Genomic DNA, 25,495 nt, shown 5'->3' with positions numbered 1-25,495 from the left:
ATAGAGAGAGAGAGAGAGGCAGAGACACAGGCAGAAGGCAAAGCAAGCTCCATGCACCGGGAGCCCGAATGTGGGACTTGATCCTGGGACTCCAGGATCACGCCCTGGGCCAAAGGCAGGTGCTAAACCGCTGAGCCACCCAGGGATCCCTCTTGCTGCTTTTATAAAAATTAGTTCACCTGACCCTCACAACAATTCCACAGGGGAGAGCTAGCATTAGGCCCATTTTACAGATGAGGAAAATTGAGGCACACCAGATTGAGCAACTTGCCCAGAGTCAGCCAGCTGACGTCTGTACCCGGGCAGTGCGCCAGAGCGTGCGCTCACCTCGAGACGCCTGATACTGCCCGGGCAAACAAGCTGGCAGGCGCTCTCCGAGGTCACCGATAAAAGGGAGCCTCTCACTCTGAGCAACCAGGTGCAGAGGCCACCAACCGTCACGCTCAGGCTGGGTCTTCCCTAACCTGCTACATTCTCCTACAGGATGGACCTGAGATCCGAACAAGCAGAGAGAACAAAGCTGGCCCAGCAAGCCCACCTGTATGACAGGTAGCTACCCCACCGCCCCCAACAGCTGTGTCTAAACCTTCCCACTCTAGCACAAGAGGCTCTCTAATGGATCTGGTGTAATTAGCTCTTTACAAAGTCATCATAATTTCCAGGGAGCAGTGACAAACTAATTGATGGATGCTTTTAATCCACAGCTTTACTAGGTATGAACTTAAGTGTAATTAACTATCATTCATTAACAGAACACTTTTTCTCTTTAAATATATAAATTAGGCAGGCTCCACGCTTGTCCCTTGTCCGCCTTCGTGACGCCTACACGAGAAGGCTAGAGGTTCAGTAACTCGCCAGTCCCTAAGTGCTCCACGTTGGGGCTGTCAGCACTTGAAGACATTCACCTTCTCTTCCTGTCCTCCTTTTCAGTCTGGCTTCCTATCTGTCTGCTCCACAGGTAACCTTTGCTGACTTTGGGGTAAAGACTGAGATTAAAAAAAAAAAAAGAAGAACCCAAAGCCTCTGATTCTCCATGGTCACCTGCAACCAGTCCTCTCCCACCACATCAAAGGGGTGACATTCTCTTTGGATTTCCTCTTTTCCTCCGAGGCTCAGCTCCCACTATCTGCCTCTGTGGGTAGCTGGTAGAGGAGTGGAGGCCCAGCTGCTTTCCGCAGAGCGGCTCAGTGGGGGGCCTGCCTCCTAGGGCCTCACTCCCCGCTGGGCAAACTGTGCTTTGGATTATTTACATCAGTGCTTCTCTTCACTGGGGCAGAAAATTGAGAGGTGACCACATAACTGAGGAATATTTCTCTGTCACCCTGTTCGATGACACGACTTGGCTCAGCTCTCGGGAACAGAAGAGCTTCCCCCCATTCAGGCACACGGCGCTTTAAAGGCCTGCGTTCCCTCTAGGGGTTTGGGTTTCTCACCCCACCATTGTCATGGTTTTCTGTCCCTGCCCTCCTCATTCCCCAAATTCCTGGACACGATGCCCAGGAACAAAGCCAGAGGGTAAACACCGTTTCCTGTGGTGACAGGGACAAGCAGGGAGGACACACAGCTGCGGGCTGCCAGCGCCCGACACTCACCATGGTTTGTCCCTTGATCCTTTTGCAGAAAAGACCGTGTGCTGTTTGCTGCTGGAGGTAAGTAGATTGTCTTTGGGCGTTTTGAATGGCTTTGAGGTGCTGCTGGCAGAGTTCTGGCCGCTGAGACAGGCTTTTGTTTTCACCTGTACTAATGACGTCCTGGAATTGGAGGGTGGAGATGCTGGCGAGGGAGAAGGTCTACACATTGAACCGTGTCTTCTCTCTGCAGAGGAAGAAAGAATTCAGCACATCACCTGAAGCGAGTGAGACCCACACACTCACGCATCCTCAAATACACATGTTTATCTTGCAGTGTCCTTGGCACCCCTGAAGCCCCAGTTCTGGCTACGATTTTGTCTGGACCTCTGCTCCTATCCCACCAACGAGGAATGATTACATTTTGAATTCCTGTATCAAATGGCATGAGAAAACTACTGCCTCGGTGAGAACAGGAGGCTCAGCAGGCTCTCCTTCAGCAAAACTACTTCCCCATGACTAGCAGAGGGGCCACCAGGTATTACCGGAACACAGTGGGATAACCACACAGCCAAAGTCATCCCCAGGCCGCTAGCTACTCCGAGGCCACAAGGTCCCTCAGGGCAGTGCGTAGGGTGGGAATCTCAAGAGAACAAATAGGAAATTCTAGAACCTGACCCCCCACCCCATCCCCAGCAAGAGCACTAGTCAGAAGGACCAGAAGGGCTGAATGAAAGGGTCTTTGAATGCCAGGAAATGGCCTGTCCACATGCCACTGTGGCCTCTCCAGGGCTCACTGAGGTCCGGGGCCAGGGCTGCTAGGCCAGGGACTGTAGGAGCCTATCGATGCTCAGGCGAGAAGTCACAGATGTGGGCCTCGGTTTAGGTGGATGGGCACAGCTTCTTGAGGTTCTACAGAAAATACCAGAGCTCTGAGCAGTCATGCCTCACGTGGTCAGTCCCTGTGGTCGGGACTCAATGGACAGACAGGATGACGATGCTCACCAGGACAACAGGTGCATGATGATGTAAGGTTCTTAACTGTGATGGGGTAACAGATTTGATCCAAGCTAAGGATCCACTCTCAAAAAAAAAAAAATGCACTTTACACACACAAAAACTTTGTACGCAAGTACAGGAAGGAATCGTGGACCCCCAAAAAACAAAGGCTCTGAAATTTGAAGTCCCCTCTGGCTCTCCGGTGCCTACGACAGGATCCCACATACAGTCAGTGCTTTGTTCATGTGTCAATAAACAAAATAATATCAAATGTCTTGATGGGGGGCACCTGGCTGGCTCAGTCTGTAGAGCATTTGACTTTTTTTTTTTTTTTAGATTTTTTATTTATTTATTCATGACAGACACACAGAGAGAGAGAGGCAGAGACACAGGCAGAGGGAGAAGCAGGCTCCATGCTGGGAGCCCGACGTGGGACTCGATCCCGGGTCTCCAGGATCACTCCCTGGTCCGAAGGTGGCGCTAAACCGCTGAGCCACCCAGGCGTCCCAGCATCTGACTCTTGATCTCGGTGTTGTAAGTTCGAGTCCCACACTGGTGTAGAGATTACTTAAAAATAAAATCTCCCCCCACCCCCAAAAATGTCCTGATGGTAAGAACTGGAGATCACAAATCTGGAAATCTGGGTTGAATGTGATAACGAACAAGGTAGGAGGCAAAGATGGCAGGCCACATTGTCCCTCCATCTCCAAGCTGGGTGTCAGGCTTTTCTCATTAGTGAGACATTTGTGGCAGTTATTCCAGGCACCCTGCCCTGGGAGAAGCAAGCCAGAGTAACCTGGCTGTCAGGAATGGGACTTTGGGGTTTCTCTGGGTTCCTTCATACCAATGGGCTGCCAAGTTGTGTCAAAGCAGATTGGCTCTGGTCCTCTTTCTAAGACTTTATTATTTATTTAAGAAAGAGAGACAGAGGGAGAGGGAGAAGGAAAGAGAGAGAGAGAGAATGTAGAAGCTAGGAAAGAGGCAGAAGCAGACTCCCCGCTGAGCAGGGAGCCCCACATGGGGCTTGATCCGGGCACTGTGGGATCACCACCCGAGCTGAAGGCAGACACTTACCCGACTGAGCCACCCAGGTGCCCTGGGAAAGTAGATTTTTGAGGACCGTCTGGTGGTTGGGTACTTTGGCCTGACCAGTGCTCATAGGTTGCCTACACTGAATAACTTTCCTGGGTGATTTTCCTTCACTGAGTCAGAGCAGAATGTTGCAGACGTACTCAGTTCCCAGAACCATCCTGCTGCAGGTTTTAAAATCCAAGGGGTGGGATCCCTGGGTGGCTCAGCGGTTTAGCGCCTGCCTTCAGCCCAGGGTGTGATCCTGGGGTCCCGGGATGGAGTCCCACGTCGGGCTCCCTGCATGAAGCCTGCTTCTCCCTCTGCCTGTGTCTCTGCCTCTATCTCTCTCTGTGTGTGTCTCTCATGAATAAATAATAAAATAAAATCTTAAAAAATAAAATAAAATCCAAGGGCTGGTCCCAGGGCACCTGCTTTGATGTAGTGGGAGAGCCCTGGGCTGCGAGCCAGAGATCTAGGCTCCAACTCCAGCCACGCCACGGCATTGGGCTTATGGCCTGGAGTTCACCACTTACACTTTCTCAGTTTCCATGTCTTTATCTGCAAATGAAGAGGGTCCCTGGGTGGCTTCTAAGGTCTCTTGCCTCTCCATTACCATAAATACAAGGCGTACTTACACCAGGGCCTTCTCTCCTCATCCCTCACGATTCCCGAATATTACGGCAGTCACTGCGGCTGAAGTATTGAGATATTTTACTCAGGCAGGATCTTCCTTGGAGGAATTCATCCTTTGTGAAATTGTACTGGCCTTTACAACCCCTGTGAGGCAGGCAGGAAGCAGCCAGGCGTCTCCACCCTCCGCACGGCTGACTGGCCAAAGAAGACCCAGGGCGGCGAGGTGACTCCCCAAGGTCAGGGCCAGTGGCTACACGAGGCATGGGCCTCTGGGCCGTGTGCAGGGGCCTAGCCGTTTCTCAGGAAGACAGGAAATGGGGTGTACTGTGACCAAGATTCGAAGCCAGGAAATTAGGAAGCGCAGGACTTAGAAGCACGGAAGGTCAGAACTGGATCGAAAGTCAGCTGGCCCGATCTCCTTGCTGATAGATGAGGTTGGAGGGGTGATCGGTCACCAGCCTGCAGGGCCGGGCTAGTCGGGGGCAATGCCAACACCAGAACCAAGTCTTCTCACTTCAAATCCCTGGTACTTGCTACCCTTCCCAAGCGTCTGGCTTAGCAATTTTCTTTTTTGGCAGGGGTTTCCAGAACGAAAATAAGATTTTGATGTTTACCACTACTGTTTTGAAATTTCCTTCATTTACTCACTTGCTTATCGCTTGCTCAAGCTGACACAGTGGGTAGGGGGAAAGGATGTGCAGAAATAGTCCTCAGCTCTGGCGGAGAGGTAAGCTTTGATAATGAAGAGGACTTTTGTTTGGCTAAACCAAGAGTTAAAAATAATAGAAGTAAACAAATACCATATGATCTCACTCATATGTGGAATTTAAGAAACAAAACAAACGAACAAAGTAAAAAAAAAAAAAAAAAAAAAAAAGAGACAAACCAAAAAACAGACTCTTGACTAGAGAAAACAAACTGGTGGTTGCCAGAGGGGAGGTGGGTGGGGGAAAGGGTGAAATAGTGATGGGGTTTATGATTAAAAGTACACTTCTCACGAAGCACCTGGGGGGCTTATTTGGTTAAGCCTCTGATGCTTGATTTCAGCTCAGTCGTGATCTCTGGGTCCTGAGATCCAGCCCTGCATCGGGCTCCATGCTGGACGTGGATTCTGCTTAAGATTCTCTCTCTCTCCCTCTCCCTCTGCTCCCCATCCCACTTATACTTTCTCTCTCTCTTAAAAAAAAAAGTATATTTGTCATGAGGGAGTAACGTACAGAATTGTTGAATCACTATATTGTGTACCTGAAACTAATACAACACTGTATGTTAACTATACTGGAATCATAGTTCTTACATAACAATAATAATAATACAGGTAAAGATAAATCACAAGGAAGGGTACCAATAAAGACAAAATTAGTGAGCCAGACCAATGATTCTAAAATCACCTACTCATGGAATCCTATTTAGTGACCCAGCCAACATGTTCCAGGGCTAAATTCACAGAAAAAAAAAAAAATTAAATCAACGGATATGCTTTCTTCTTGGTTTTTAGTTCCATAAATTCTTCTTAAATGACCAATCAGAAGAACAAGTTGGGGGATCCCTGGGTGGCTCAGTAGGTGAACGTCTGCCTTCGGCCCAGGGCGTGATCCTGGAGTCCCGGGATCGAGTCCCACATTGGGCTCCCTGCATGGAGCCTGCTTCTCCCTCTGCCTGTGTCCCTGCCTCTCTCTGTGTCTCTCATGAATAAATAAATAAAATCTTAAAAAAAAAAGAACAAGTTGGATATGAGAGTACTCATCAAAACTTGAAGATAGCACTTCACCCTTAATCTTTTTTTATTAATGTGTGATTTTGCATTGTGATAAACAGATTAAAGCAGTATTTCCTATTTGAACTGTTCCTTATCAGTCAAACTGAAGGAAGTCTATCACTACTTCAAGGTATCCCACAAAGAGACCTGTACTCCTGTCCCCTGAGCTCTGAGAACAAGTGAGGCAGCCACCTGGTGCAGGCGAGGAAAACCTATGTACGAATTTTAAGTGGGGAACCCGGGTCACAGTGATCAGAGCTTCCCTTAGGAGGTGAGCTTCACACTTCACTCGGCGAAGCTTTTGAAAATGGGTAGAACTGATGTCCTGGGTAGCACGGACTAAGTAGATTTTTCAGAAAGATCCAATTCCTATTCAATCTGTGTTTCTCTAGTCTGGGAAGACCCGCCTGTAGATAACTCACATGGTTTTCTCTTTTGGTGGAGAGGTGGGTGGGCTAGTGATAGGAGCAGACAAGGTCTTAGTTTCTTGTAAAAAGATATTGCTGTGTGGGCACAATGTCCCTGGGTAGAGTGTTCCAGATTTATATTACAGTCATTCTGACACAAGTCCTCACATACTCTGGGCTTATTTTTTTTCTGTTTTGGTCAAGGGACGGCCTAAGGTAGATCCTTATCTACCTTATAGTTATTCTTATTCCAACTGCCCTGACCTGGAAGAGTTTATAGAACACTGTATTTTTTACTCACTATTAAAATATTTTATAGACTTAAAAAGATTTTTTTTTTAGAAAAAAAGAGCCTTTCTCTCCACTTTTTCTTTCTTTGTTAATGTAAGTAGATGCATGAGCAAAACTGTAATCAATCGATATTTTGGACTATTCTTTTTCAATTAACATTATTCTATTCATACATTATTGATTCCCATATACTAGTCATTTTAAATGGTTAGGCAATATTCAATCATTGCCCTATATTATTTAGCCACTCTCTTACTATCTACTTACTGTTTTTTTTTTTTACAGTTTATTTAAAAACTGTTTTAGGATTCTCTTTTTTTAAAAAAAGATTTTATTTATTTGAAAGAGAAAGAGAGGGGGAGAGAGAGTGAGCGAGCACAAGCTGAAGATAAGTGTGAGCACAAGTGGTGTGGTGGGGAGGGGCAGAGGGAGAGGGAGAAGCCGACTCTCCACTGAGCAGGGAGCCTGATGTGGGATGAGGTGCTAGATCCCAGGACCCGGGGATCATGACCCAAGCCGAAGGCAGACGCATAAGTGAATAAACCACTCAGGTACCCCTAGGATTGTATCTCTGACGGGCAGTTCCCAAAGTGAAAGACTGCAACAGTTTATGGCTCTTACAATTTTTCTCCAGCCAGAGAGACCAAACCAATGTATTGTGCTAACGCTATATATGAGTACCCCTTACCTACTCAAAATCACTGTGAGAACACCCATGTGGAATTAAGTGTCGAGGGCAACCTCAGTGATTGATCTTGGATCAGTAGCCTCTGGTCTCACCCCTCCGTCCCCTGGCCAACACTACTAATAATTTATTAAGAAAGTCCCATGTATCAGGCACTCGACTAAACACTTGATTTCCCCTGTAGCATTTCATTGTTACAATATCCTAAGAGAGGTACCATTAACAGCTCAATGCTACAGATGAAAAAACTGAGGTTTGGAGATACATCCGAACCCGTGGTCTGAGCTCTACCACCTTGCAATCCTGGAAGGTGCTGTAGTGCGTGAGGGGAGCCTGGAATTGCGCTCAGGACCCCCCACCCCTCCCCGCCCACTGTGTGGACATTCCAGCAGGGCACCCCTGCTTCCTTAGGAAGAGGAAAGAGATGCCTTTTAGGTCACGGTCAACAGCCCCATGCCACAGCCTGAGACCCCATCCTCAAGGAGTTGGGACTCCAGGACCAAAGAAATGAAAAACGAAATCCTTTTACTAAATATTTTGCATTTCTGCCATAGGAAGTCGAGCCCGTGGCCTCGGCAGCTGGCTGTTCTAAGACCACCTGCTTCACCATACACGTCTTAACCATCCTGGTGTGACTCCAGCGCGCAGAGCCGGAGACCAGCTGAGTGGGGGGCCTGCAGACGCCGCCTCCCAGCATTCTGAAAATCTCTGGCAGGAGTGGGGAGTCTGGTGTCTCTACAATCCTCTCCCCTTGCCAAATCCACCAGGTCCTGGGGCAATTCCATTTGAGTAAAAATTTGGACTTCCTCTACTCCATGCTTATTCACTGGGATATTTTCATACTCACATCATCAATATCCTGCATCAAAAACCTCAGTGCAGATGCCTCATGAATGGCTGAGCCCGCCACTGACGCCCAGTGTGGTCCTCTGCCCCAGCTTTTGTAAGAATTTGTCCAGAATTCTCCAATATAGTATTTAGGGGACCCATCCGCTCTCAACAGCCCCGCAGTCACCTGTGGCCCACCACGGTTGTGTAGGCTCGCTCAGGCTTAGGCTAGTGTCTGGCTTTCTCATTTGATAGCGTGGACTGTCTTTCGGCCCCCACCTCTGAGGGCAAGTGTTTGGCAAACCATTAGCTGGGCTCTGTTTTATCAATGGATTCCATCCGCAGTCGTGGCCACAGTCGGGATGCCTTCCATAAAGGACAACCCTGAATTCGAAGGGACCTTCTTCTAAAAGAAAACTGGGGCTGGGAGGGGAAGGGTACTGCACCGACTCCGGCCTGGGGAACTGCAACCACTCAGCAAGGCAGGTGATCCCCAGGTTACAGCTGTGAACACGGAGGCAGACGGCGTTTGAGAAACCGGTCTGAAGTCACAAGGCTATTCAGGGGAAGAGCAGGGGCTAGAATCTGAGCTTGTGGTCTCATTTGCCACAATTGTAGTTAGACACTAAATATAGTGCCGTGGTGGTTAGAGGAGGCATATTGAATCAGCCTTTCTCAGCAGGGGACGGAATGAAGACACGGTAAAGTCAAGTGACGGTGGCGGGAGAGCTGTGCCAAGCAGCTCCGATGCCAGGAGTGCTGTGGGCTCCTCTAGAATGCCTACTCCCTCCTCAGGCCGGAGCACCTCTTTAAACGATACCAGGCCCTGAGTGGCTGTAGAAGTGCTCCTTAAGGCACGGGTGTCTGCCACCAATTAGCTTATACTAGGTCTTCTTTACCCTCTTCACCTCCTACCCACTGCCAGGCAACAGGCGCCGTCTGGAGGATTTTGACAAATGCCACTATGGGCTGGTGGCTCATGCCAGCTCTGTTTTCAAATCCCTCTGGGCCCTACTTTGGTTTCTCGGTCATCTGGTCACTCTCTCCATTCATTCAGTTAGGAGGAGAGACAGCATTCTTGAGTGCCTCTGTGTCAGGCGCTGTACAAGCTACTTTTACACTTCTCAGCTCAAGTAGCCTACCCAGCAGCCCTACAAAGTAGATGCTGCTAGCCTCCTTGTTATAGATGGGGAAATGAAAGCTTAGCGAGATTATGAAACAAGACCGGGGTTATGCAGACCTCGGCATTTGGGAGGAGAGCCCAAGCCAATACTCTTCCCACCACGCCACCCCGCTTGGATGATTTCTTTCTCTCTACACTTCAGCAACACGGTTTCTCCCACGATTCTTGACAAAGCATTTCTCATTTTCAGAGCTGGCCCAAGACATGACTCTGAAGCTAGACAACCTGAGATTCTCTTTATCTTCCCCCATGAGCTCTCTCCCGTCCTTTTACTGGTTATTTATACTAAGGTGCACATTTCTGGTATCATCCACTGCTGGGCATGATTTGGGGGAGTCCCAGGGACTTTCCGGGGCACTAAAATATTTCCATCAGCCCTCAGGGATGAACCCTCAGCCCTCACTAGGCACCAAGCCTAGCTCGAAGAAAAAACCACAGCAAATATAGACCTCTGGGGAAACAAGCACATGTACACACTGCTGGGGGTACTTTCAAGGGATGACATTTCTCTGGAGACCAACCCGTGATGATAGCAAGAACTAAAAAGGAATTCACAGCCTTTGATCTGGTAATCTGGTATCTGTTGTCTGGAAAGGAGACCTCAAGGAAATAATCCGCCTCCTACCCCTGCCCGCCACAGACACACAGCAAAAAAAAAAAAAAAAAGTTCAAAGATATTCTCAGTGTGGCACTGTTTATAATAGTAAAAAATATCACAATTGACCTGAATAGTCTATAATAAAACAACTGAAAATCACAGGATCAAAAGTTATTATCCGAACTTAAAGAAAGGTATATGTGAGATCGTATGCCCAAGTCCACAAGGAAATTACAAATATCACAAATGATATGTAAACACGAATCATTACTTTATAAAAACAAAGAAATTTGTAGCATAAATATATATTATATATGAATACATAATGTAGATAAGACGAAGGAAAAAAGGAAGGATATAGGATGGATTACTTAACAGGCTTGGTTTTGTTAAAGCTGTTTGGATACATGTGAGAAAACGAGATCAAACAAATGAACACAACTACAACAGCACTAAGGCATCGTTAATCCGAGAGGGCAAAAGGAGGGAAAACAGGTGCAAATACAAAGGTAGGGAGGAGTAACACGTGTTCAAGTCAACCTCATTCATTCATTCATACATTCATTCATATGTAAAGAATTTCCTTGCCACAAAACTATATGCCAGGCACTGGGATATGATGCTGGAGACAAGACATTGTCATTGCCAGAGGGTTCCCTCAGGCTGGCCACCACTTCGTCACCCTGAGTGGTGGGGGAAGGCTCCCCCTAAGGAGACAGGCTGCTTCCTGGAGGACCCGAGGCAGGTGACTAGCCCTCCTGCTTTGCGGGACTTTGCCTACAGCCAGATCCCTGATTCTCTTAATATTATCAGGCCTTTTATAGTCCTAGGTGTTCCCATATGCCCAGAGACAAGACGGGAGTGGAGGGGTTGACAAGGAGCTCCCCCTGCATGGGATTAACTTCTCCATCAGGGTGACGGCCTCCCATAACCACTCAACCATGGCACAAGCCACACGAGTTCTGATGTGGGAGCCACGCGAGCTGAGGTGAAAACTGGTGGCTTCCAGTCTTAAGAGAAGTTGTTGGCTTCTACCTCAGGATGGCACAGCTAACATCTTCCCTGCCCCAGGGGCACCAAAGGGACAGGTGTGACAGGCAGCTGGAAGCTGGTGAGGCAGGAAGAACAGGCTGGTGTGTCTTTGGGGAGAATAGGGGTTCCCAATGTCTTAAACACCTGAACGGTGTGCTGAATCTTCCCAATACTGTCTTGAGGCAACATCAGTAGCCCTTCCCCTGATGCTTTGGGCTAAGTGCATAAAGCATCCCCGTCACAGGCACGCTGTGTCCACACCCCACGGGAGGGGGCGGGGAGGGTCCTGCGGCACCGGTGGAGAAACTGCCCAGGCCATACCTCTGTCTTGGAGATGGCTTGGTGCAGCAGGGCCAGGGCCCCCAAGTCTGTCATTTTTAAAAGGTCTTGAGGCGATTTTCATGCTCTGTGCCAGCTTTGAGAGTCATGGTAAATGTCCAGAGACATTGTCTTTGGAATCAGAGAGATCTGGGCTCAAAACCCAGCTCTTGTCACCCATCAGCTCTGTGACCGGGCAGATAATGTAACCGCACCCTCCCCCACCACAGCCCCATTTCCTTACCTATAAAATGAGGACAACACTGTCCACGTCATCGGGCTGTAAGTGGGCAGGTGCCCCCGCAGCACACTGGGCACCCTATCTTAGCACGCACCCCACACGGTCATCACTGGCATACTGGCCTAGCCGTCCTGCCACTGGAGGTACGTACCTCGACGGCAGGTGTTTTGTTCACTCCTATCCTTGGCCTGTAGCCCTGGGTCTCGCCCTAATAGGGCACTCACTGTGTTCGGTGTCGAAGAAGCGGGTGTTGGGAGGATCGATGACACACAGGAGGTAGCTACCACAGTGCCAAGTCACTTCTGGTAAGTTCCCCCCACACGTGAAAATGGAGATTAAAAAATATACAAGCAGTAGCCTTGCTAAGTGGGTAAGTTCTTTCCTGCCTGCTCCGTGGCCCCGAATTGAAGCTGCTCGGCTACAGGAATCCTGCGGGAGCGCGCTGTGCGTACGACCACCGGCCGGGGAGGAGAGGCCACCGCCGCCCGATTTCTCTCTGTCCTGCCCTCCGATTTCAAGTGCGAGGCCAGAGTCTCCTGCGCCAGAGGGTACAAAGTCTCAGCTAAGTCCCTGCTCAGCTCACAGCGTCACTCAGAACCACTCACCCCACAGGCTGCCGGGGTCCCGCAGCAACCACTACTAACGGAACCACCTCTGCTCTCCTTGGAGTGGCAGTTGGCAGTGGCAAACAGGAAGTTGTCTTGAAACAGGGTGTGGTTGTGCCCTGTCAATACGTGCGTTCAGAGAGACACACATTTGTTTCGTCTCTCCCCAGCCCCCTCCGGGCTCCCTCTGGCTCCTTCTTTCGGGGCGAGAGGTCTGAGTTATTTCGGTGAAAACAAAGCTTCTTCCAGGACCGAGGATCAACCATCGCCCCCATGCACACAGCTCCCTCCTGGGGCGGAAGGGAAGGGGGTGGAAAATATAGGAGGAGTCGCTCACGTGTGGCACCGGGTTAGCAACTGTGTCCGCCAGCGGCTGCGAGCTTTCCCCTCTGCTCCTCCCGTGGGCACGCAGGGGACAACACTCGAGCTAGAAGCCAGGCCAGGTGCACGGCCAGTCACCCCGGGGAGCCGGCCAGCCTGCATGCCAGCCTGCCAGCCTGCGGGGCCCGGGGTGGGGGGGCCACCCGCCGCCGCTCGCCCTGGACCCAGGGCCGGCCACGGGTAGGAAACCGGGGGGGAGGAAAATCACAGGCCGTGAGTGTCAAGCGAGTGGAAAAGTTCGAGTGCAAGAGACCCGAAACATTTCCTAACGCGGGTTACATACAGAGATGACAAAAATAACGGCTGGGGACGTATGTGCCTCAAGTGTGGCTGGGGCTGCACGGAAATGCAGAGCAGCGGGGGTGCGGCTGGGGAGGCTCGGGTGCCCGAGACGTGTGCCGTCGGGGTCTGCACGCTCCTCCTCCCCGGGCCTCCAGAAGGGCCGCTCGCCACCCCGGCCTCCTCCTCCGGGCCTCGCGGAGGCAGCCGCGCCCCCTGCACGCACGCCCAGCCCTGCCCACGGCCGGGATGCTCCGTGGTCCTGGGCGCTCGGCGCGCTCGGCCGGCCGGGCCCTGTGCTCCTGACCTGGGCCCAGCCCCGCGCCCTCCTGGCGGCCAGCGTGCCCTGCGCTCGCTCGCACTTACACATCCCGGAGGCGGCCTTGCCGTTTGGATAAGGAGGCCGAGCCAGTGACACGCTGGGCAACGCGACTCGTGGGAGCCGTTTCCTGGCTCCTGGCTGAGGGCCCTGGCCAGTCAGAACGCACCACTTCCCCTTTAAGAGAGCACGCCCAGATGCGATTAGGGAAAGGCAGAAAGAAAAGCCCGGAACAGTCAGGGGCTGTATCCTGAATGTGGCAGATGAACTTGGGTTTTCCTGCACTGCACACACAAGGTGTGGTCAGGGGCGGTGGGCTCCCCGGGGGCGGGGTTGAGCAGTCAGTGTTTGGGGACCTGCAGCTAGCACCCCCTACTCTCCCCACCCCCCCTCTTCTTGCTTGACGGCCACGTGCAAGTTGCGTGGGCCCTGCTCCCGGAGCCACTGTCTGTCTGCCTGGGCCTGGCCCGGCCGCCGGTGGGAGCTCAGGCCTGTCCGCCCCCTCTGCCCCAGGGGCCCGTCCGGCACGCCAGGCAGAGTCCAGGGCAGTGCCCTGCGCTACGCTTTGGAGAGTAGAGACATCATTATACAGGCTGAAAAATACTTTTGTGGGACATTTTAACTACGAATGCCAGCAGGGAGTTTTCATTCATTCTGGTTATTTAGGGAGCTCATTGCTTGATCTTGGCAGGAAGACTGGGGGAGGAGGATGGTCCAAGGAAACCCTAACAACAAAGGGCCACGTGTTGTATGACTCCACTGATAAGAAATATCCAGAAGAGGTAAATCCACAGACACAGGGCAGATCAGTGATTGCCAGGGGCTGGGGAAGAGGGCAGCAGGGAGGGACCACGAAAGGCTCTTCTGAGAGGTGATGAAAGTGTTTTGGAACTAGGTAAAGGCAATGGTCACGCAGCGCTGGGAATGAACTCAGGGCCACTGAATTGTATGCTTTAAAGTGGTTAGGTGAATTTCACCTCAATCAAACAAATCAAAACAACAACAACCCAGTGGCAAAGTGTGTTTTGGGTAATTTTATCTTCCACTGAGATCTCTCCTGTGTTTCATACAACATTTCTTTGTAGAACCTGGCTGTTACCTGATAAATCTCAAGTCAATCCTGCCTAAGGAATACATGCCCTCTAAGAAGGAGAAATAAAGGCAAAGTTTTAAGAGACAAAAGCTTTACAAGCCTCAAAAGTATGGCTCTTATGGAGAATTTCAGCTCAGGGGGAGAAGGTATCATCTCAGACCATGCCACATAAGCAAGGCCGTCCCATGTTGGGACCATTCCTTCCGCGGCTTACCAGCATAACCAAAGCCAGTGAAAGGGAGTGTCTCTTGGGGAGAATAATTCAAGAGAACATGACTTTGGGCCTCTGAGTTCTTGGCTCCCTTTCCCGTCTTATAGAAAGAGCTTCTTCCCAGAATGAAGGAGAATTAATCCATGTCTGACCGGGAGGGCACTGTGCTGGTTGGCAAAACAGAATTGGTTTCCACAATTTCATTTCTTGGGAATGGAGCCAGTGGGAATGAGGGGCCGTGAGCCAACCAACCACCTGACCCAGGCTCACCGGAGGGAGCATCCAGCTCTCCTTTCCCGGGCTCTTGCAGGCTTGCCCTGACACAGGCTGCTCCTGTGAGGAAGGCTGTGAGTCTTCTCTGCTAGACCCTAGGCCAGTAGGTCAAGGGCCCAGAGGAGGCCTGCTGGATGTCGCAATGTTTCACAGATGAAAGGGCAGGCTCCATGGCCCGGGAGCCAGAGTCTTTCCAGAGACAAATGTGAACAGCTTTCCTAGTTCTCTGCTGAGTTCCAGGATAATCTAGGGGACAAGAAATGAGAACAGCTTCCATCGGGCAACTCTCCCAGAGCCCTCTGATCCTTCTGGAACACGTTGCCCTGCCTCTTTCACCTTGTTTTCTCCTGTTACCCCAGGTGCCCAGGTAATGAGTTGGTGGCCTAAGCTCTCAGTGAACAGGTGGTTTATGATAAAAAGATGCAATATTTACTATTACTTCTCTGGCATCTGAGGAACAGGAAGTTTAAAACCTTAATTCTAAATATAAAACCAGGTAGGTTCAGCCCAGTTAAAAAATGGACAAAGGACTTGAACAGACATTTCTCCAAAGAGACACACGTGGCCAACAAGCACATGAAAAGATGCTCAACATCATTAGTCTTTAGGGAGCAAATCAAAACCACAATGAACCACAGCTTCCTACCTACTCAGGTGGCTGGATATAAATAAATAAACCAAAATAACCAAAAACGTAAGATAACAAGCGTTGGCGAGGATGTGGAAAAATTGGAACCCTTGGGCGCTGTCAGTGGGAATGTAAAATGGTACAGCCTCTATGGAAAATAGTTTGGGGCTGGGGGGGGCCTGGGTGGCTCAGTCGATTAAGTGTTAGACTCAATTTCTGCTCAGGTCTCACGATCTCAGGGTCATGAGATGGAGCCCTGAGTCAGCTCCATATGTTGCTAAAGACTCTCCCTCTCCCTCTGCCCCTCCCTCTGCTTGCTCTCACTCTACGCTCTTTCAGAAAAACCAATAAGAAAGGAAACAATATCGTAGTTCCTCAAAAAATGAAACATAGAAGAACCACATAATCCAGTAATTCTACCCTAAGGTATATACCCAAAAGAACTGAAAACACCCGCCCAAAACAAATCTTTGTATACAAATGTTCACGGCAACATTATGAATAATCTGCTTCAGAATAACTCAGAGTTACCTTCAAAACTCTTATTGGAATCACTTAAAGGAGGTAATTTTTTTCAAGAATTTATTTATTTTAGAGAGAGAGAGAGAGAGGGGGAGAGTGGGGGAGGAGCAGAGGGAGAGGGGGAAGCAGACTCTGCGCTGAGCGAGGAGCCTGATGAGGGGCTCAATCCCAGGATCCTGAGATCATGACGCAAGCTGAAATCAGGAATTGGTCGTCTAACCAATGGGAGCCACCCTGGTGCCCCTAAAGGAGGTAATTTTTAAGTTAAGGGAATTAAGGTGCCCAGTAGGAGACAGCTCACAGGCACCCCAAGATAGGAGTTCTCAAACAAGGCCAATTCAGGTCCAATGAAGAAGTGTTAATTTATTTTAAACAATATCACATGCCCGCTTGTGCGTGCGCACACACACACACCAGGCATGGAGGCACAGTTCCCCTCTGCCAGGCCCTCATTGCTGATACAACCATCATTTCCATCAGAGGGATGGAATTTCCATTCCCATGATGGAATCATCATTGCCACCAAAGGCCCCCAGGTCTTAGACCTTGAAGTGAGGAGAGAGTAAGAGACTCCCTACAGGCAAGAAGAAGCCCCATAGTAGTCACTCTCTGCTAATCCCTGCCGGCCCCCTCTTGGGGCTGTCGTCGCCTCCCCAGCACTCTGGCTGTGGGGCAGCCCAGCCTGGCTTCTCCCCTGCAGGCCCCAGTGTGGATGGCGCCTTCCAAGTGTGCACCAGGTGAGATAGCACGGCCGTCCTACAGCTCTTGGAGCGTCCTCCTCTACTTGAGCTGCTTTGCAATGCTGCACATTAATCCCATTTCTGCTCTATGGGGGTCAGCTTCAACCAGTCTTACTTCCCTTCCGTGGGACACCTTGCCAAATATTGGCTCCTTGAACTCTTTCTCCAGGCTAAACACCCCTGGTATTGTTTTTAAACCACACCTCACAAAACATCGTTTTCACTATTCTGATTTCTGGGTCCTCTTTGGCTCTACTGTCTGTCCTTCCAAAACTGTGGAACTCAGAAGAGAGAACACTACAGATAGGGTCTGGACAGCTCCTCGCTGTCTATCCTGGATGTTATCCTCCTATTAAGACAGCTAGAGATTCAATCCAGATTTAAAATTTTTTTTTTAAAGTTATGTAGGTCAATTATTTTTTTAATTATTTTATTTTTATTTTTTATTTATGATAGTCACAGAGAGAGAGAGAGAGGCAGAGACACAGACAGAGGGAGAAACAGGCTCCATGCACCAGGAGCCCGACGTGGGATTCGATCTCGGGTCTCCAGGATCGCGCCCTGGGCCAAAGGCAGGCGCGAAACCGCTGCGCCACCCAGGGATCCCAGATTTTTAATTTTTGATAACTGTATCACCCCTATGCCTTATTTCACATTTTCCTGCCAAGCCCCAAATCCACAGGTATCCTTTAAAAATGTCATCTGGGGGTGCTTGGGTGGTTCAGTTGGTTAAGCATCTGCCTTTGGCTCAGTCATGATTCCAGTGTCCTGGGATTGAGCCCTGCATCATGCTCCCTGTTCCATGGGGAGTCTCCCTCTCCCACTTCCCTCCCCCTGCTGGTGCTCTCTGTCTCAAATAAATAAAAAAGATCTTCAAAAAAAATGTCATCTGGTTGAATTTAGTCTACTACTCTGGCCTGCTGAAATCATTTTGGACTCTGATCCATTAATGTATCCATTCTCCCTCCAAATCTGCCACCTGCAAACTTGATAAGCCTGCCACCAATACCATTCTTCTTCTCGACCCTTATTTGTATATGACATGGAAGAGGACACAGCAAATCTATATATACATCCCCCAGCGTGACAGTGACCCACGAACAGCACTCTTGGCCATTCGGGGCAGGGCTGTCACTTAGCTCACAGTCTTCATCTTCCCTCCTAAGGATCTCATGGAGGACTGACAAATGGGGCTAACAGCCCTCCTCTTACTGGTGGTGGTAAAGATTAAGGGTAAAGGTCTTAGAGCAGTGCATCGCACATAGTGAGCAATCAAATGTTGCTTTTATAACTGCCAAGAAATACAATTAAAAAAAACAAACCCACCTGGTTTTCCAATTCCCAAACTACCTCCTTATTGGCAACCAGATACATACAGCAGGCAGCTGAAATCAAGAGAAGGGGCATTGGCATCCAGGAGGAGCTGGAGTCTCAGCCCAGGCTCTCCTTCCAGAATTTCCAAGCTCTGGGGTTAACAATACCTGCCCTCTCACCCTCCCGCCCTGGGCTATAAAGGAGGAGTCAACAACATCAAGCACCTAAAAGAGGTTTAAAAGTTAAGTCAGGCTATGCAAACATAGAACAGTTTTATGATTATTACCATTATAAATAACCCATATCTCACTGCCATTGGCAGAGACCTGCCTTTTAAGCTAGGAGGAACCTGTAGAAGCACCCAGGCTGCCAGAGGCAGGCCTTTCAGCACAGAGCAGCTGGACTGCTGCAAGGAAGCCGATTTCTGACTTCCTCTCCTGGCAGCAATCACCTTCTCTTTCGTCTCAGACCAAAATCCAGGCTGGCTTTCAAAGGGTAATGGATCCTCCCACTAGCCTGCAGGAACACACTGTCTCTCTGTGATCCCCCCCTGTCAAGACCAGAACCTGAATCATCTGCAGCAGGAACCCAGCAGGTAGTGAAGGGCTGGGAGGCTGCTCTCAGCTCCCTGGAGGCCCGACCGCAACTCCTCCTTGGGGTTCTGTCCTGAGCGGCAGTTTCTAAGAACACCAGGCTTTTGCCTCTGCCATTCTTTCTTTTTTTTTTTTTTTAAGATTTTATTTATTTATTTATTCATGAGAGACAGAGAGAGAGAGAGAGAGAGAGAGACAGAGAGACAGAGAGACAGAGACAGAGAGAGAGAGAGAGAGGCAGAGACACAGGCAGAGGGAGAAGCAGGCTCCATGCAGGAAGCCCGACATGGGACTCGATCCCGGGTCTCCAGGATCAGGCCCTGGGCTGAAGGCAGCACTAAACTGCTGAGCCACCGGGGCTGCCCCTGCCTCTGCCATTCTCAAGGTCCCAGACACCCTGCTCCAGTCTTGGCTGACGTGGTTGCCTCCTCAGGGAACAAATGTTCTTTACTGAGAAAAGATCTTGGGGGAGAATTTTTGCAAAGGGCTATCGAGAGAGCAACCTGCTGGCCCTAGCATCTCCAGGTCAAAGATGTCCCATAGCACGGGGGGAGGGAGGGAGGGAGATAAATGGTCAACCACAGGCCCCTGGGAAAAGAGCAGTGGTCGAAATGGGAGACAGATTTTCCTCTCTTAGCCCATGTAAGGCTGGCTTCCCGACTTCCAGAGGGCAGATTTAAATATCTATACATAATTGTTGGCAAGACACCGAGAGGATCATGCCAACGAATCTATTCACAGATCAGGGAGTCTGCCCAGAAGGGAAGGTGACACTTGCTGTCAGATGACCTCTGGGGCCCCCTGGCCTGCGAGCTACCCTTGCTCAACCCACCCCTTCCACAGCCTTCCTCAAGACTGGTGGGCGGCTGACATCATTGAAAAATCATCACAGGACACATGAAAGCTCGCTCAGACTTTCACGGGCCCTGTGACTTCTTGTGCCTTTGAACCTGTTTGTCTCCTTCTCGTCGTATTCCCTTTGACTGTGCCTCCACACAGGTGCCTGAGTCTCTGCAGTCGTCTGTGCACAGACACGTCAGAGATGAACCACTACCTCACGGCGGTGACTGCAGCGTTCTGATGCTGCCAAAGGGTGGGGCTGAGGTGGGTGCAGGCTGAAGGTGACCGGGGTTATGGGCTGAATGGCGTCACCCCCCACGTTCGTATGTGGAAGTCCCAAGCCCCCGGACCTCGGAATGTGAGTGAGTTGGCAGATGAGGTCATTCAGTTAAAATGAGGCCAGTGAGGGTGGGCTCTAATCCAGTATGACCGGAGTAAGAAGAGGAAGAGACACCAGGCGTGTGCACGCAGAGGGGGCAACCTCATGAAGAGACAGCAAGAAGACAGCCGTCTGCCAGCCAAGGGCGGAGGCCTCAGGAGACACCCAGCCTGCTGGCCCTGCCATCTTGGGACTTCCCAGCCTCCACAACTGTGAAAAAATAAATTTCTGTAGTTGAAGCCACCAGGTCTGTGGTATTTTGTTACGACGGCCCTAGCAAACGAATACCATTGAAGGGTTACCTAAAAAGCCTTCCTGTTCACCACACAGGAGAGAAAAAGTACAGTACGGAGGGCAGAGGACAAGAGACTCCTAACCTCCGACATGCTGTAGGGTCTGAGGTGGGCCACTCTGATGGCAGACTGGAGCAAGGCCAAGGTGGGGACAGCTGACTGGTCCTTGAAGACTGGCAAATCCTTCTCCCTGGGGCCCGAGGCTGAGGTGGCCTACGGGTGCACGAGCGGCTGGTACCAACCAGGGTGACTAGGGCCACAGCGGAGGAGTAAGCAGCTCTTTCTATCAGCTAAGGTTCTGGTTTGGCCTCTTACCCCTTGAGGGCTCTGTCTGATTTTATATGTCACTGCTGTTGTTCCAGAAAAGGCTAAGACCTTGGGCTCGAGTGAGCTGATAGCAGAGTGAGGTGGCCACCAGCAAACTCACAGGATGGACAAACCATCTCAGACCTTCTGGCCCAGCGCTGTGGGGATCCACTCAATCCCTACGTACTGCCTGGATGGATGCCTCGGCCCTCCCGCAGCCTCTAGGACCCTGCCGGGCTTCCCACTGAGTGTGGGGTCCAGCAGAATCACTCCCTGGGGGCCCAGAGAGGAGCTGGGCCCACAAACACTTACTCCTGCTCATGCGCCCAGGCACACTGGATCAACGATCACTCCGATCACTCCTACCACAGCTCTCTCCAGGCTGGCGTTGGGGATCAAGGCAAGGAAGGACCGTGTTTGAAAGGTGTTGGCAGGCATCCGTCTGGAGGGCCTGGGAGGGGCGACAGGCTCTGGGGGGCAGGCAAAGGGCCGTACCCGCACTTTCTCAAGGATCCCAGGGTGGGCGGGGCTGGCTAATTCAAATGGAAAAGCCTCAGGGCAGGATGCCTGGGAAACCGCCCCAGCTCCAGCAGATGGGCCTGCGGGCTCCCTTCCGTCTCTTCGTTCGCTCTGGGCTCTGGCTGTGAGGTCACTTACGCGGCAGAGTGGAAGTTCCCTTAGTCACCGCTCCCTGAGATGCACACAGGCCAACACACCCTCCGACCCCTCCAAAAGGCGAGCCTCAAGTCCTATCTCAACCTCAATATAGGAGGAAGAACGGGGAAGTGTTGGAGGGATGGCATCCTTGGGGGCAGATCAGAAACACAGAACCAGGGTCTCTTAACGTCCGCAGTGCAGTTCACAGGTCTGGGTGCACCACGAGGAGGCAGAGGTCTAGGGATGAACGTCGGGGGGCCTGACTGCTAGCTCCCCGGCCCCATCTTCACCCTGTTTCTGCTGGATCCGAAGGGCTTAACTTGTCCTTCGCCAGCTCAGCGGGGCTGCCGTGAGGAAGCCGAGGGCACAGCACGCTCTAAGCGAAAGCAAGTGGCCTCATCGTCGTTCTCTACAAGGTCAGGGGAGGCCGAAAAAACAAAGCAACCCAAACCACCACCACCAAAACCTCATGTTCCCATAGACGAGACGAATATGGAGGAAAAAAAGACATCTGCTCTTGGCAGCACTCAGCCGTTCCAACTACGCCACGTTCACTACCTTGGAAATTTCCATCTCAGCCATCCATTTGCATTCGCGTGTGTGAGTCGGTGATGGGGGGGTGGTGGTGAGAGGCGGTGTAGACCTGTCTGCGAGGGACCCAAGGACCTGCAGCGGGGCGGACAATCCCACTCAGAAGGCCTTCCGCGGCCCGAACGACGGGTACCGTTTTCTCCATCCTTTTCGGCGTGTTTAAAATATTGAACCCGGGGCACCATCAAGTGTGTCACTGACGGCGATCCCCGGACCACTAGCCCAGGACCCCGCCCTCCTCGCGCTGAGGGCCGCGCTACTCCTTCCCCACGCGAATGCCAGGAGCAGCCGACGGCGCCCGGAGATGCTCGAGGTAGGCTAGCGAGGGTGACTTAGTTACCCAGCCGCTCCGTGGGCAAAGCAGAGCAGTTTTTAGCCAACTGTTCTAGTAAATATTATGGGAAACCCTTTCATAGCGCGTTCATTCTGGCTTGATCTCCCGCGTGCCCAGATTTCCTCCTGGCTCCTGCACACACCCACCCCCGAGGCGCCCCCGAAAGGTGCCACCCGCAGGCCAGATCACACCACCCGTAACGCAGTAGCCACGATGCCATCTCGCAGCCGGTTATTATTACTGTTTGGTGTCCCAACCCCGAGTAGCACTGACATTTAGGGGAGGACAAACTTTTACAAGCCTTGGACTTGCCGGCGGCCGGCCTTCCTCTGCCCCTCCCCCAGGCCCTGGGGCGGGGTGGGGGGGGTCCCCGCCAAGCGGCTGCTGGGCGGGCTGCGGTGGCCTGTGAACTCGGCTGCCCGCGGGTGGCACCGAACAGCCACCGTGGACCCACTGCGGCCCGTCAGAGACAATGCCCGATCCCTGCATCCACCCTCCCCGCCGCCCCGGAGGAAATGGCATCATGACTTTCATTTTACTCCATTTCTGACCGAGCAAAGGAAAACAACCCGTCCCGAGACAATCATCAGGGTGTCCGATGTCAGCGGCTGGACAGTACGCTCCGGAATGTTATCGGGTGACCTCGAGGAGAAATTAATTTTCAAGAGCTCAAATAACCCTCTGCTGCACAGGCACAGAAACGGATTTACTTTCCCCAGTTAGAACCGAAAACTCATGCATCCCCATTTCTTCAAAAAAAAAAAAAAAAGTCTATAAATAACCCAGGATCAGCAAAATTATGCAAAACATCCTGCTAGAAGAAGAAATGTAAACTAAAACCACTTACAGAGAGACTCAGGCTGCCAACTTAATCTGATTCTACGACGACTGTAAACATGTTGTACATTTGGAACCTGAAGAGATCCACATTAGCGCGGATGCCATCACAGAAAAAGAGGAAAAAAAAAAAGGAAAAAAACAAAACAAAACAACAACCCCAACAACTAAACAACAAAAGCCCAACCCTGAACCGAGCAACGTGATTCGAGCTCTGCACGGTCCCGGACCGATGGCTGACCAGCTGCAGCGGCACCAGCGATCCGAGCTTGCACACGCCAACTGTTTTGACTACAGGCACTTGTTAAACACAGAGTTTCAGGTCCTACCAGTTGGACACCAGAAGTTCATAGAACTGACCCGGTGCCAAGAACAACAAGCACGGAAAGCGAAACGGCTGCCTCGTGCGCCGTGTTTTTGTTAACTGTTTATGCAAGCCCCACAGCAATTGGGTAACAATTAAGAATAAAGCAGAACTTAAATAACAAAAGCAAAAGATTACCACCTTGAAGGAAATGGAGATGTTGGCAGATAAAGGACAGACGTCAACCGAGTTTATTGGTGGGGTGGGTGGGGGGTTTTCGGAGAGAATCAGCGTGTGGGGGGAGGGGCAGGTGTCACATGACAAACTGCCGTTATTAGCAGAAGGAACCGGGTGCTTCCTTGAAGCATCTTTTGACTTCGAGATAGACTTAAGAGATCTTGCGAATGCCGAGGCCTTGATGCACATCTGGGGGTGACTGCAGAGGCATTGGAATTTGGAAGTTGGCAAACCCCACAGGAGGAAAAAAAAAGGGGGGGGGGTGTGCTGAACGGAGATTTCAAGAAACAAGCAAGGGACTTTCAAACTCCCTTCTCCGGGCAGGGAAGTCACGGAGCCACACAGGACGCACACGGAGGGGGCCGCGTCCATGGGCTGTTTCTGACCTGGTCCCGAGAAAGGTTTCCCTGTCCCCTTTGAGTTTAGGGTTGCTAGGGTCAACCTTTCTCCTTCATCGGGACTGCACTCTGTGCTCTTGTGGTGACAGCGAACGAAGTGTTTTCGTCTCGCAAAATAAAATATGGATGTTGACGTCGCTGATTTAACGAGGTTTTCCACATCTTTTCCAGAATGCATTAAGCACCATCTCTGTTTAGGACCAAGACAATTCACCGGATACAATTTTAGAGTTATCTGAGGATCTGAGAAGCTGAATTGCAAGAGAACTGGGGTGTAGATGTAAGAGTGAGAAATTTTAAATTGCTGAGTGGTCTCAAGTCCCCTATCTCTATCTATCTATCTATCTATCTATCTATCTATCTATCTATCATCTATCTATCTATCATCATCTATCTATCTTCCTCTCTAATAAAGGAGATTTCAAAATGCAGCAAGCAAGCCTAGCTAAGACAGTCTCTTTTTAAAATGGGGTCAGGGGGCCAGAAGAGGAGGAGGAATAAATGAACGGCCTTATCGCAGGAGCCATGAACTTCTTTTCTTTTTATTATTATTTTTTATTTATTTATGATAGTCACAGAGAGAGAGAGAGGGAGGCAAAGACATAGGCAGAAGCAGGCTCCACGCACCGGGGGCCCGACGTGGGATCCGATCCCGGGTCTCCAGGATCATGCCCTGGGCCAAAGGCAGGCGCCAAACCGCTGCGCCACCCAGGGATCCCTGAGCCATGAACTTCTTAAAAACTTTTCAGCCAGCTGCAAGCCCTCAGCCAGGACTTAATTTCCTCCTCATCATGACACCTGGATCATCCTCACTCTTCAGAAAGAGCCCATGCAATTAACACGGTTCAATCTCCCTATTTGTATATTAACTCAGCCAAACCCAGAGAAACTAATTTCAATCCTGTTTTGCATAGAGGACCTGAATGAGGACTGCACTCCTAGCCTTATTTACACAATCCCACCCTGCCCCCTCTTTGTCTTCCTTAGAACATGGCCCAGGTTTCTACCTGAATCTGCGTCTCCTCAATTCCAATTCCAACTCCAACCGCCCAAGTAAATCGCCATTGGCTTAAATTTTCAGTGAATTCTTTCTTGGTCCACAGTACTTATCTATCATTTATCATCTACTTTTGATATGAAGAATAAAATGGCGCCACCTCTCCATTGCAGAGGTTTAGGGAAAAGTAATGGGTAAGTAGTAACAGGTTGCTTGTAAAAGCCACTGTAACTTAGGCCAGATTCGTGTTTACTCTGGAAAGCAAACGTGGTTCCTCCGGTTCTGAGGTTCAGCAGGATAACGGTGATGAACTCTAGCCCACATGATGGCTCCCCCTTTCCGCCCAAAGGAATTCACATTTTATAAACCATATATAGAAATGGTTTCGCTGGGATCTGAAATGGAGCCCTGGGGTGACACAGCAGTTGCCTGATGGATCAAGAGGGAAGAGCAAAGGCAATTGAAATCATCCCAGACAAAGGAAAGAGCTGGGGAGGAGGAAGCCTGGGGGTGGGGAAGGGGAGAACCGGAAAGGTCGGCCACAGGAGAGATGGATGAGGTAGGCCAAAGTGAGTCTCAAACCAGCCCCGGCCTCTGGGTTGGCAACTGACTCCATAGAGTGACCCCAGAACTTTCACGAGGCATGCCCTTCACGTAGAACTCTGGATTGCATGTCCCCTTCATGCACGTTATATTCTTTGATCCTCAGAGGCATCCTGAATGAGCAGGGCCCATGCAACAAAGGAAGAAA

General features: G+C 50.6%; 1 protein-coding gene and 1 long non-coding RNA gene across 15 annotated transcripts in view; one reads left to right on the top strand and one right to left on the bottom strand.

Annotated features, from left to right (window-relative positions):
* ATXN7L1 (ataxin 7 like 1) overlaps positions 1-25,495 on the bottom strand; it is a 243,104-nt gene that overhangs the window by 52,831 nt on the left and 164,778 nt on the right. For 5 of the 14 annotated variants that reach the window (XM_025449511.3, XM_025449512.3, XM_025449513.3 and 2 more), the window contains one exon: positions 1,593-1,815. In XM_025449511.3, coding sequence (XP_025305296.1) covers positions 1,593-1,815 — 223 coding nt within the window. The other 9 variants (XM_049097015.1, XM_025449517.3, XM_025449518.3 and 6 more) reach the window with 9 other exon arrangements.
* LOC118351287 (uncharacterized) lies at positions 379-8,225 on the top strand. The gene is made up of 4 exons (XR_007403758.1): positions 379-549; positions 1,906-2,596; positions 4,850-4,998; positions 7,968-8,225. It is a non-coding gene; the product is annotated as an uncharacterized LOC118351287 (long non-coding RNA).

Source organism: Canis lupus, chromosome 18 (genome assembly GCF_003254725.2).
Source record: "Canis lupus dingo isolate Sandy chromosome 18, ASM325472v2, whole genome shotgun sequence".
NCBI lineage: Eukaryota > Metazoa > Chordata > Mammalia > Carnivora > Canidae > Canis > Canis lupus.
Note: the sequence above shows the minus strand (reverse complement) of the source record. Positions and strands in the feature narration are given on the sequence as shown.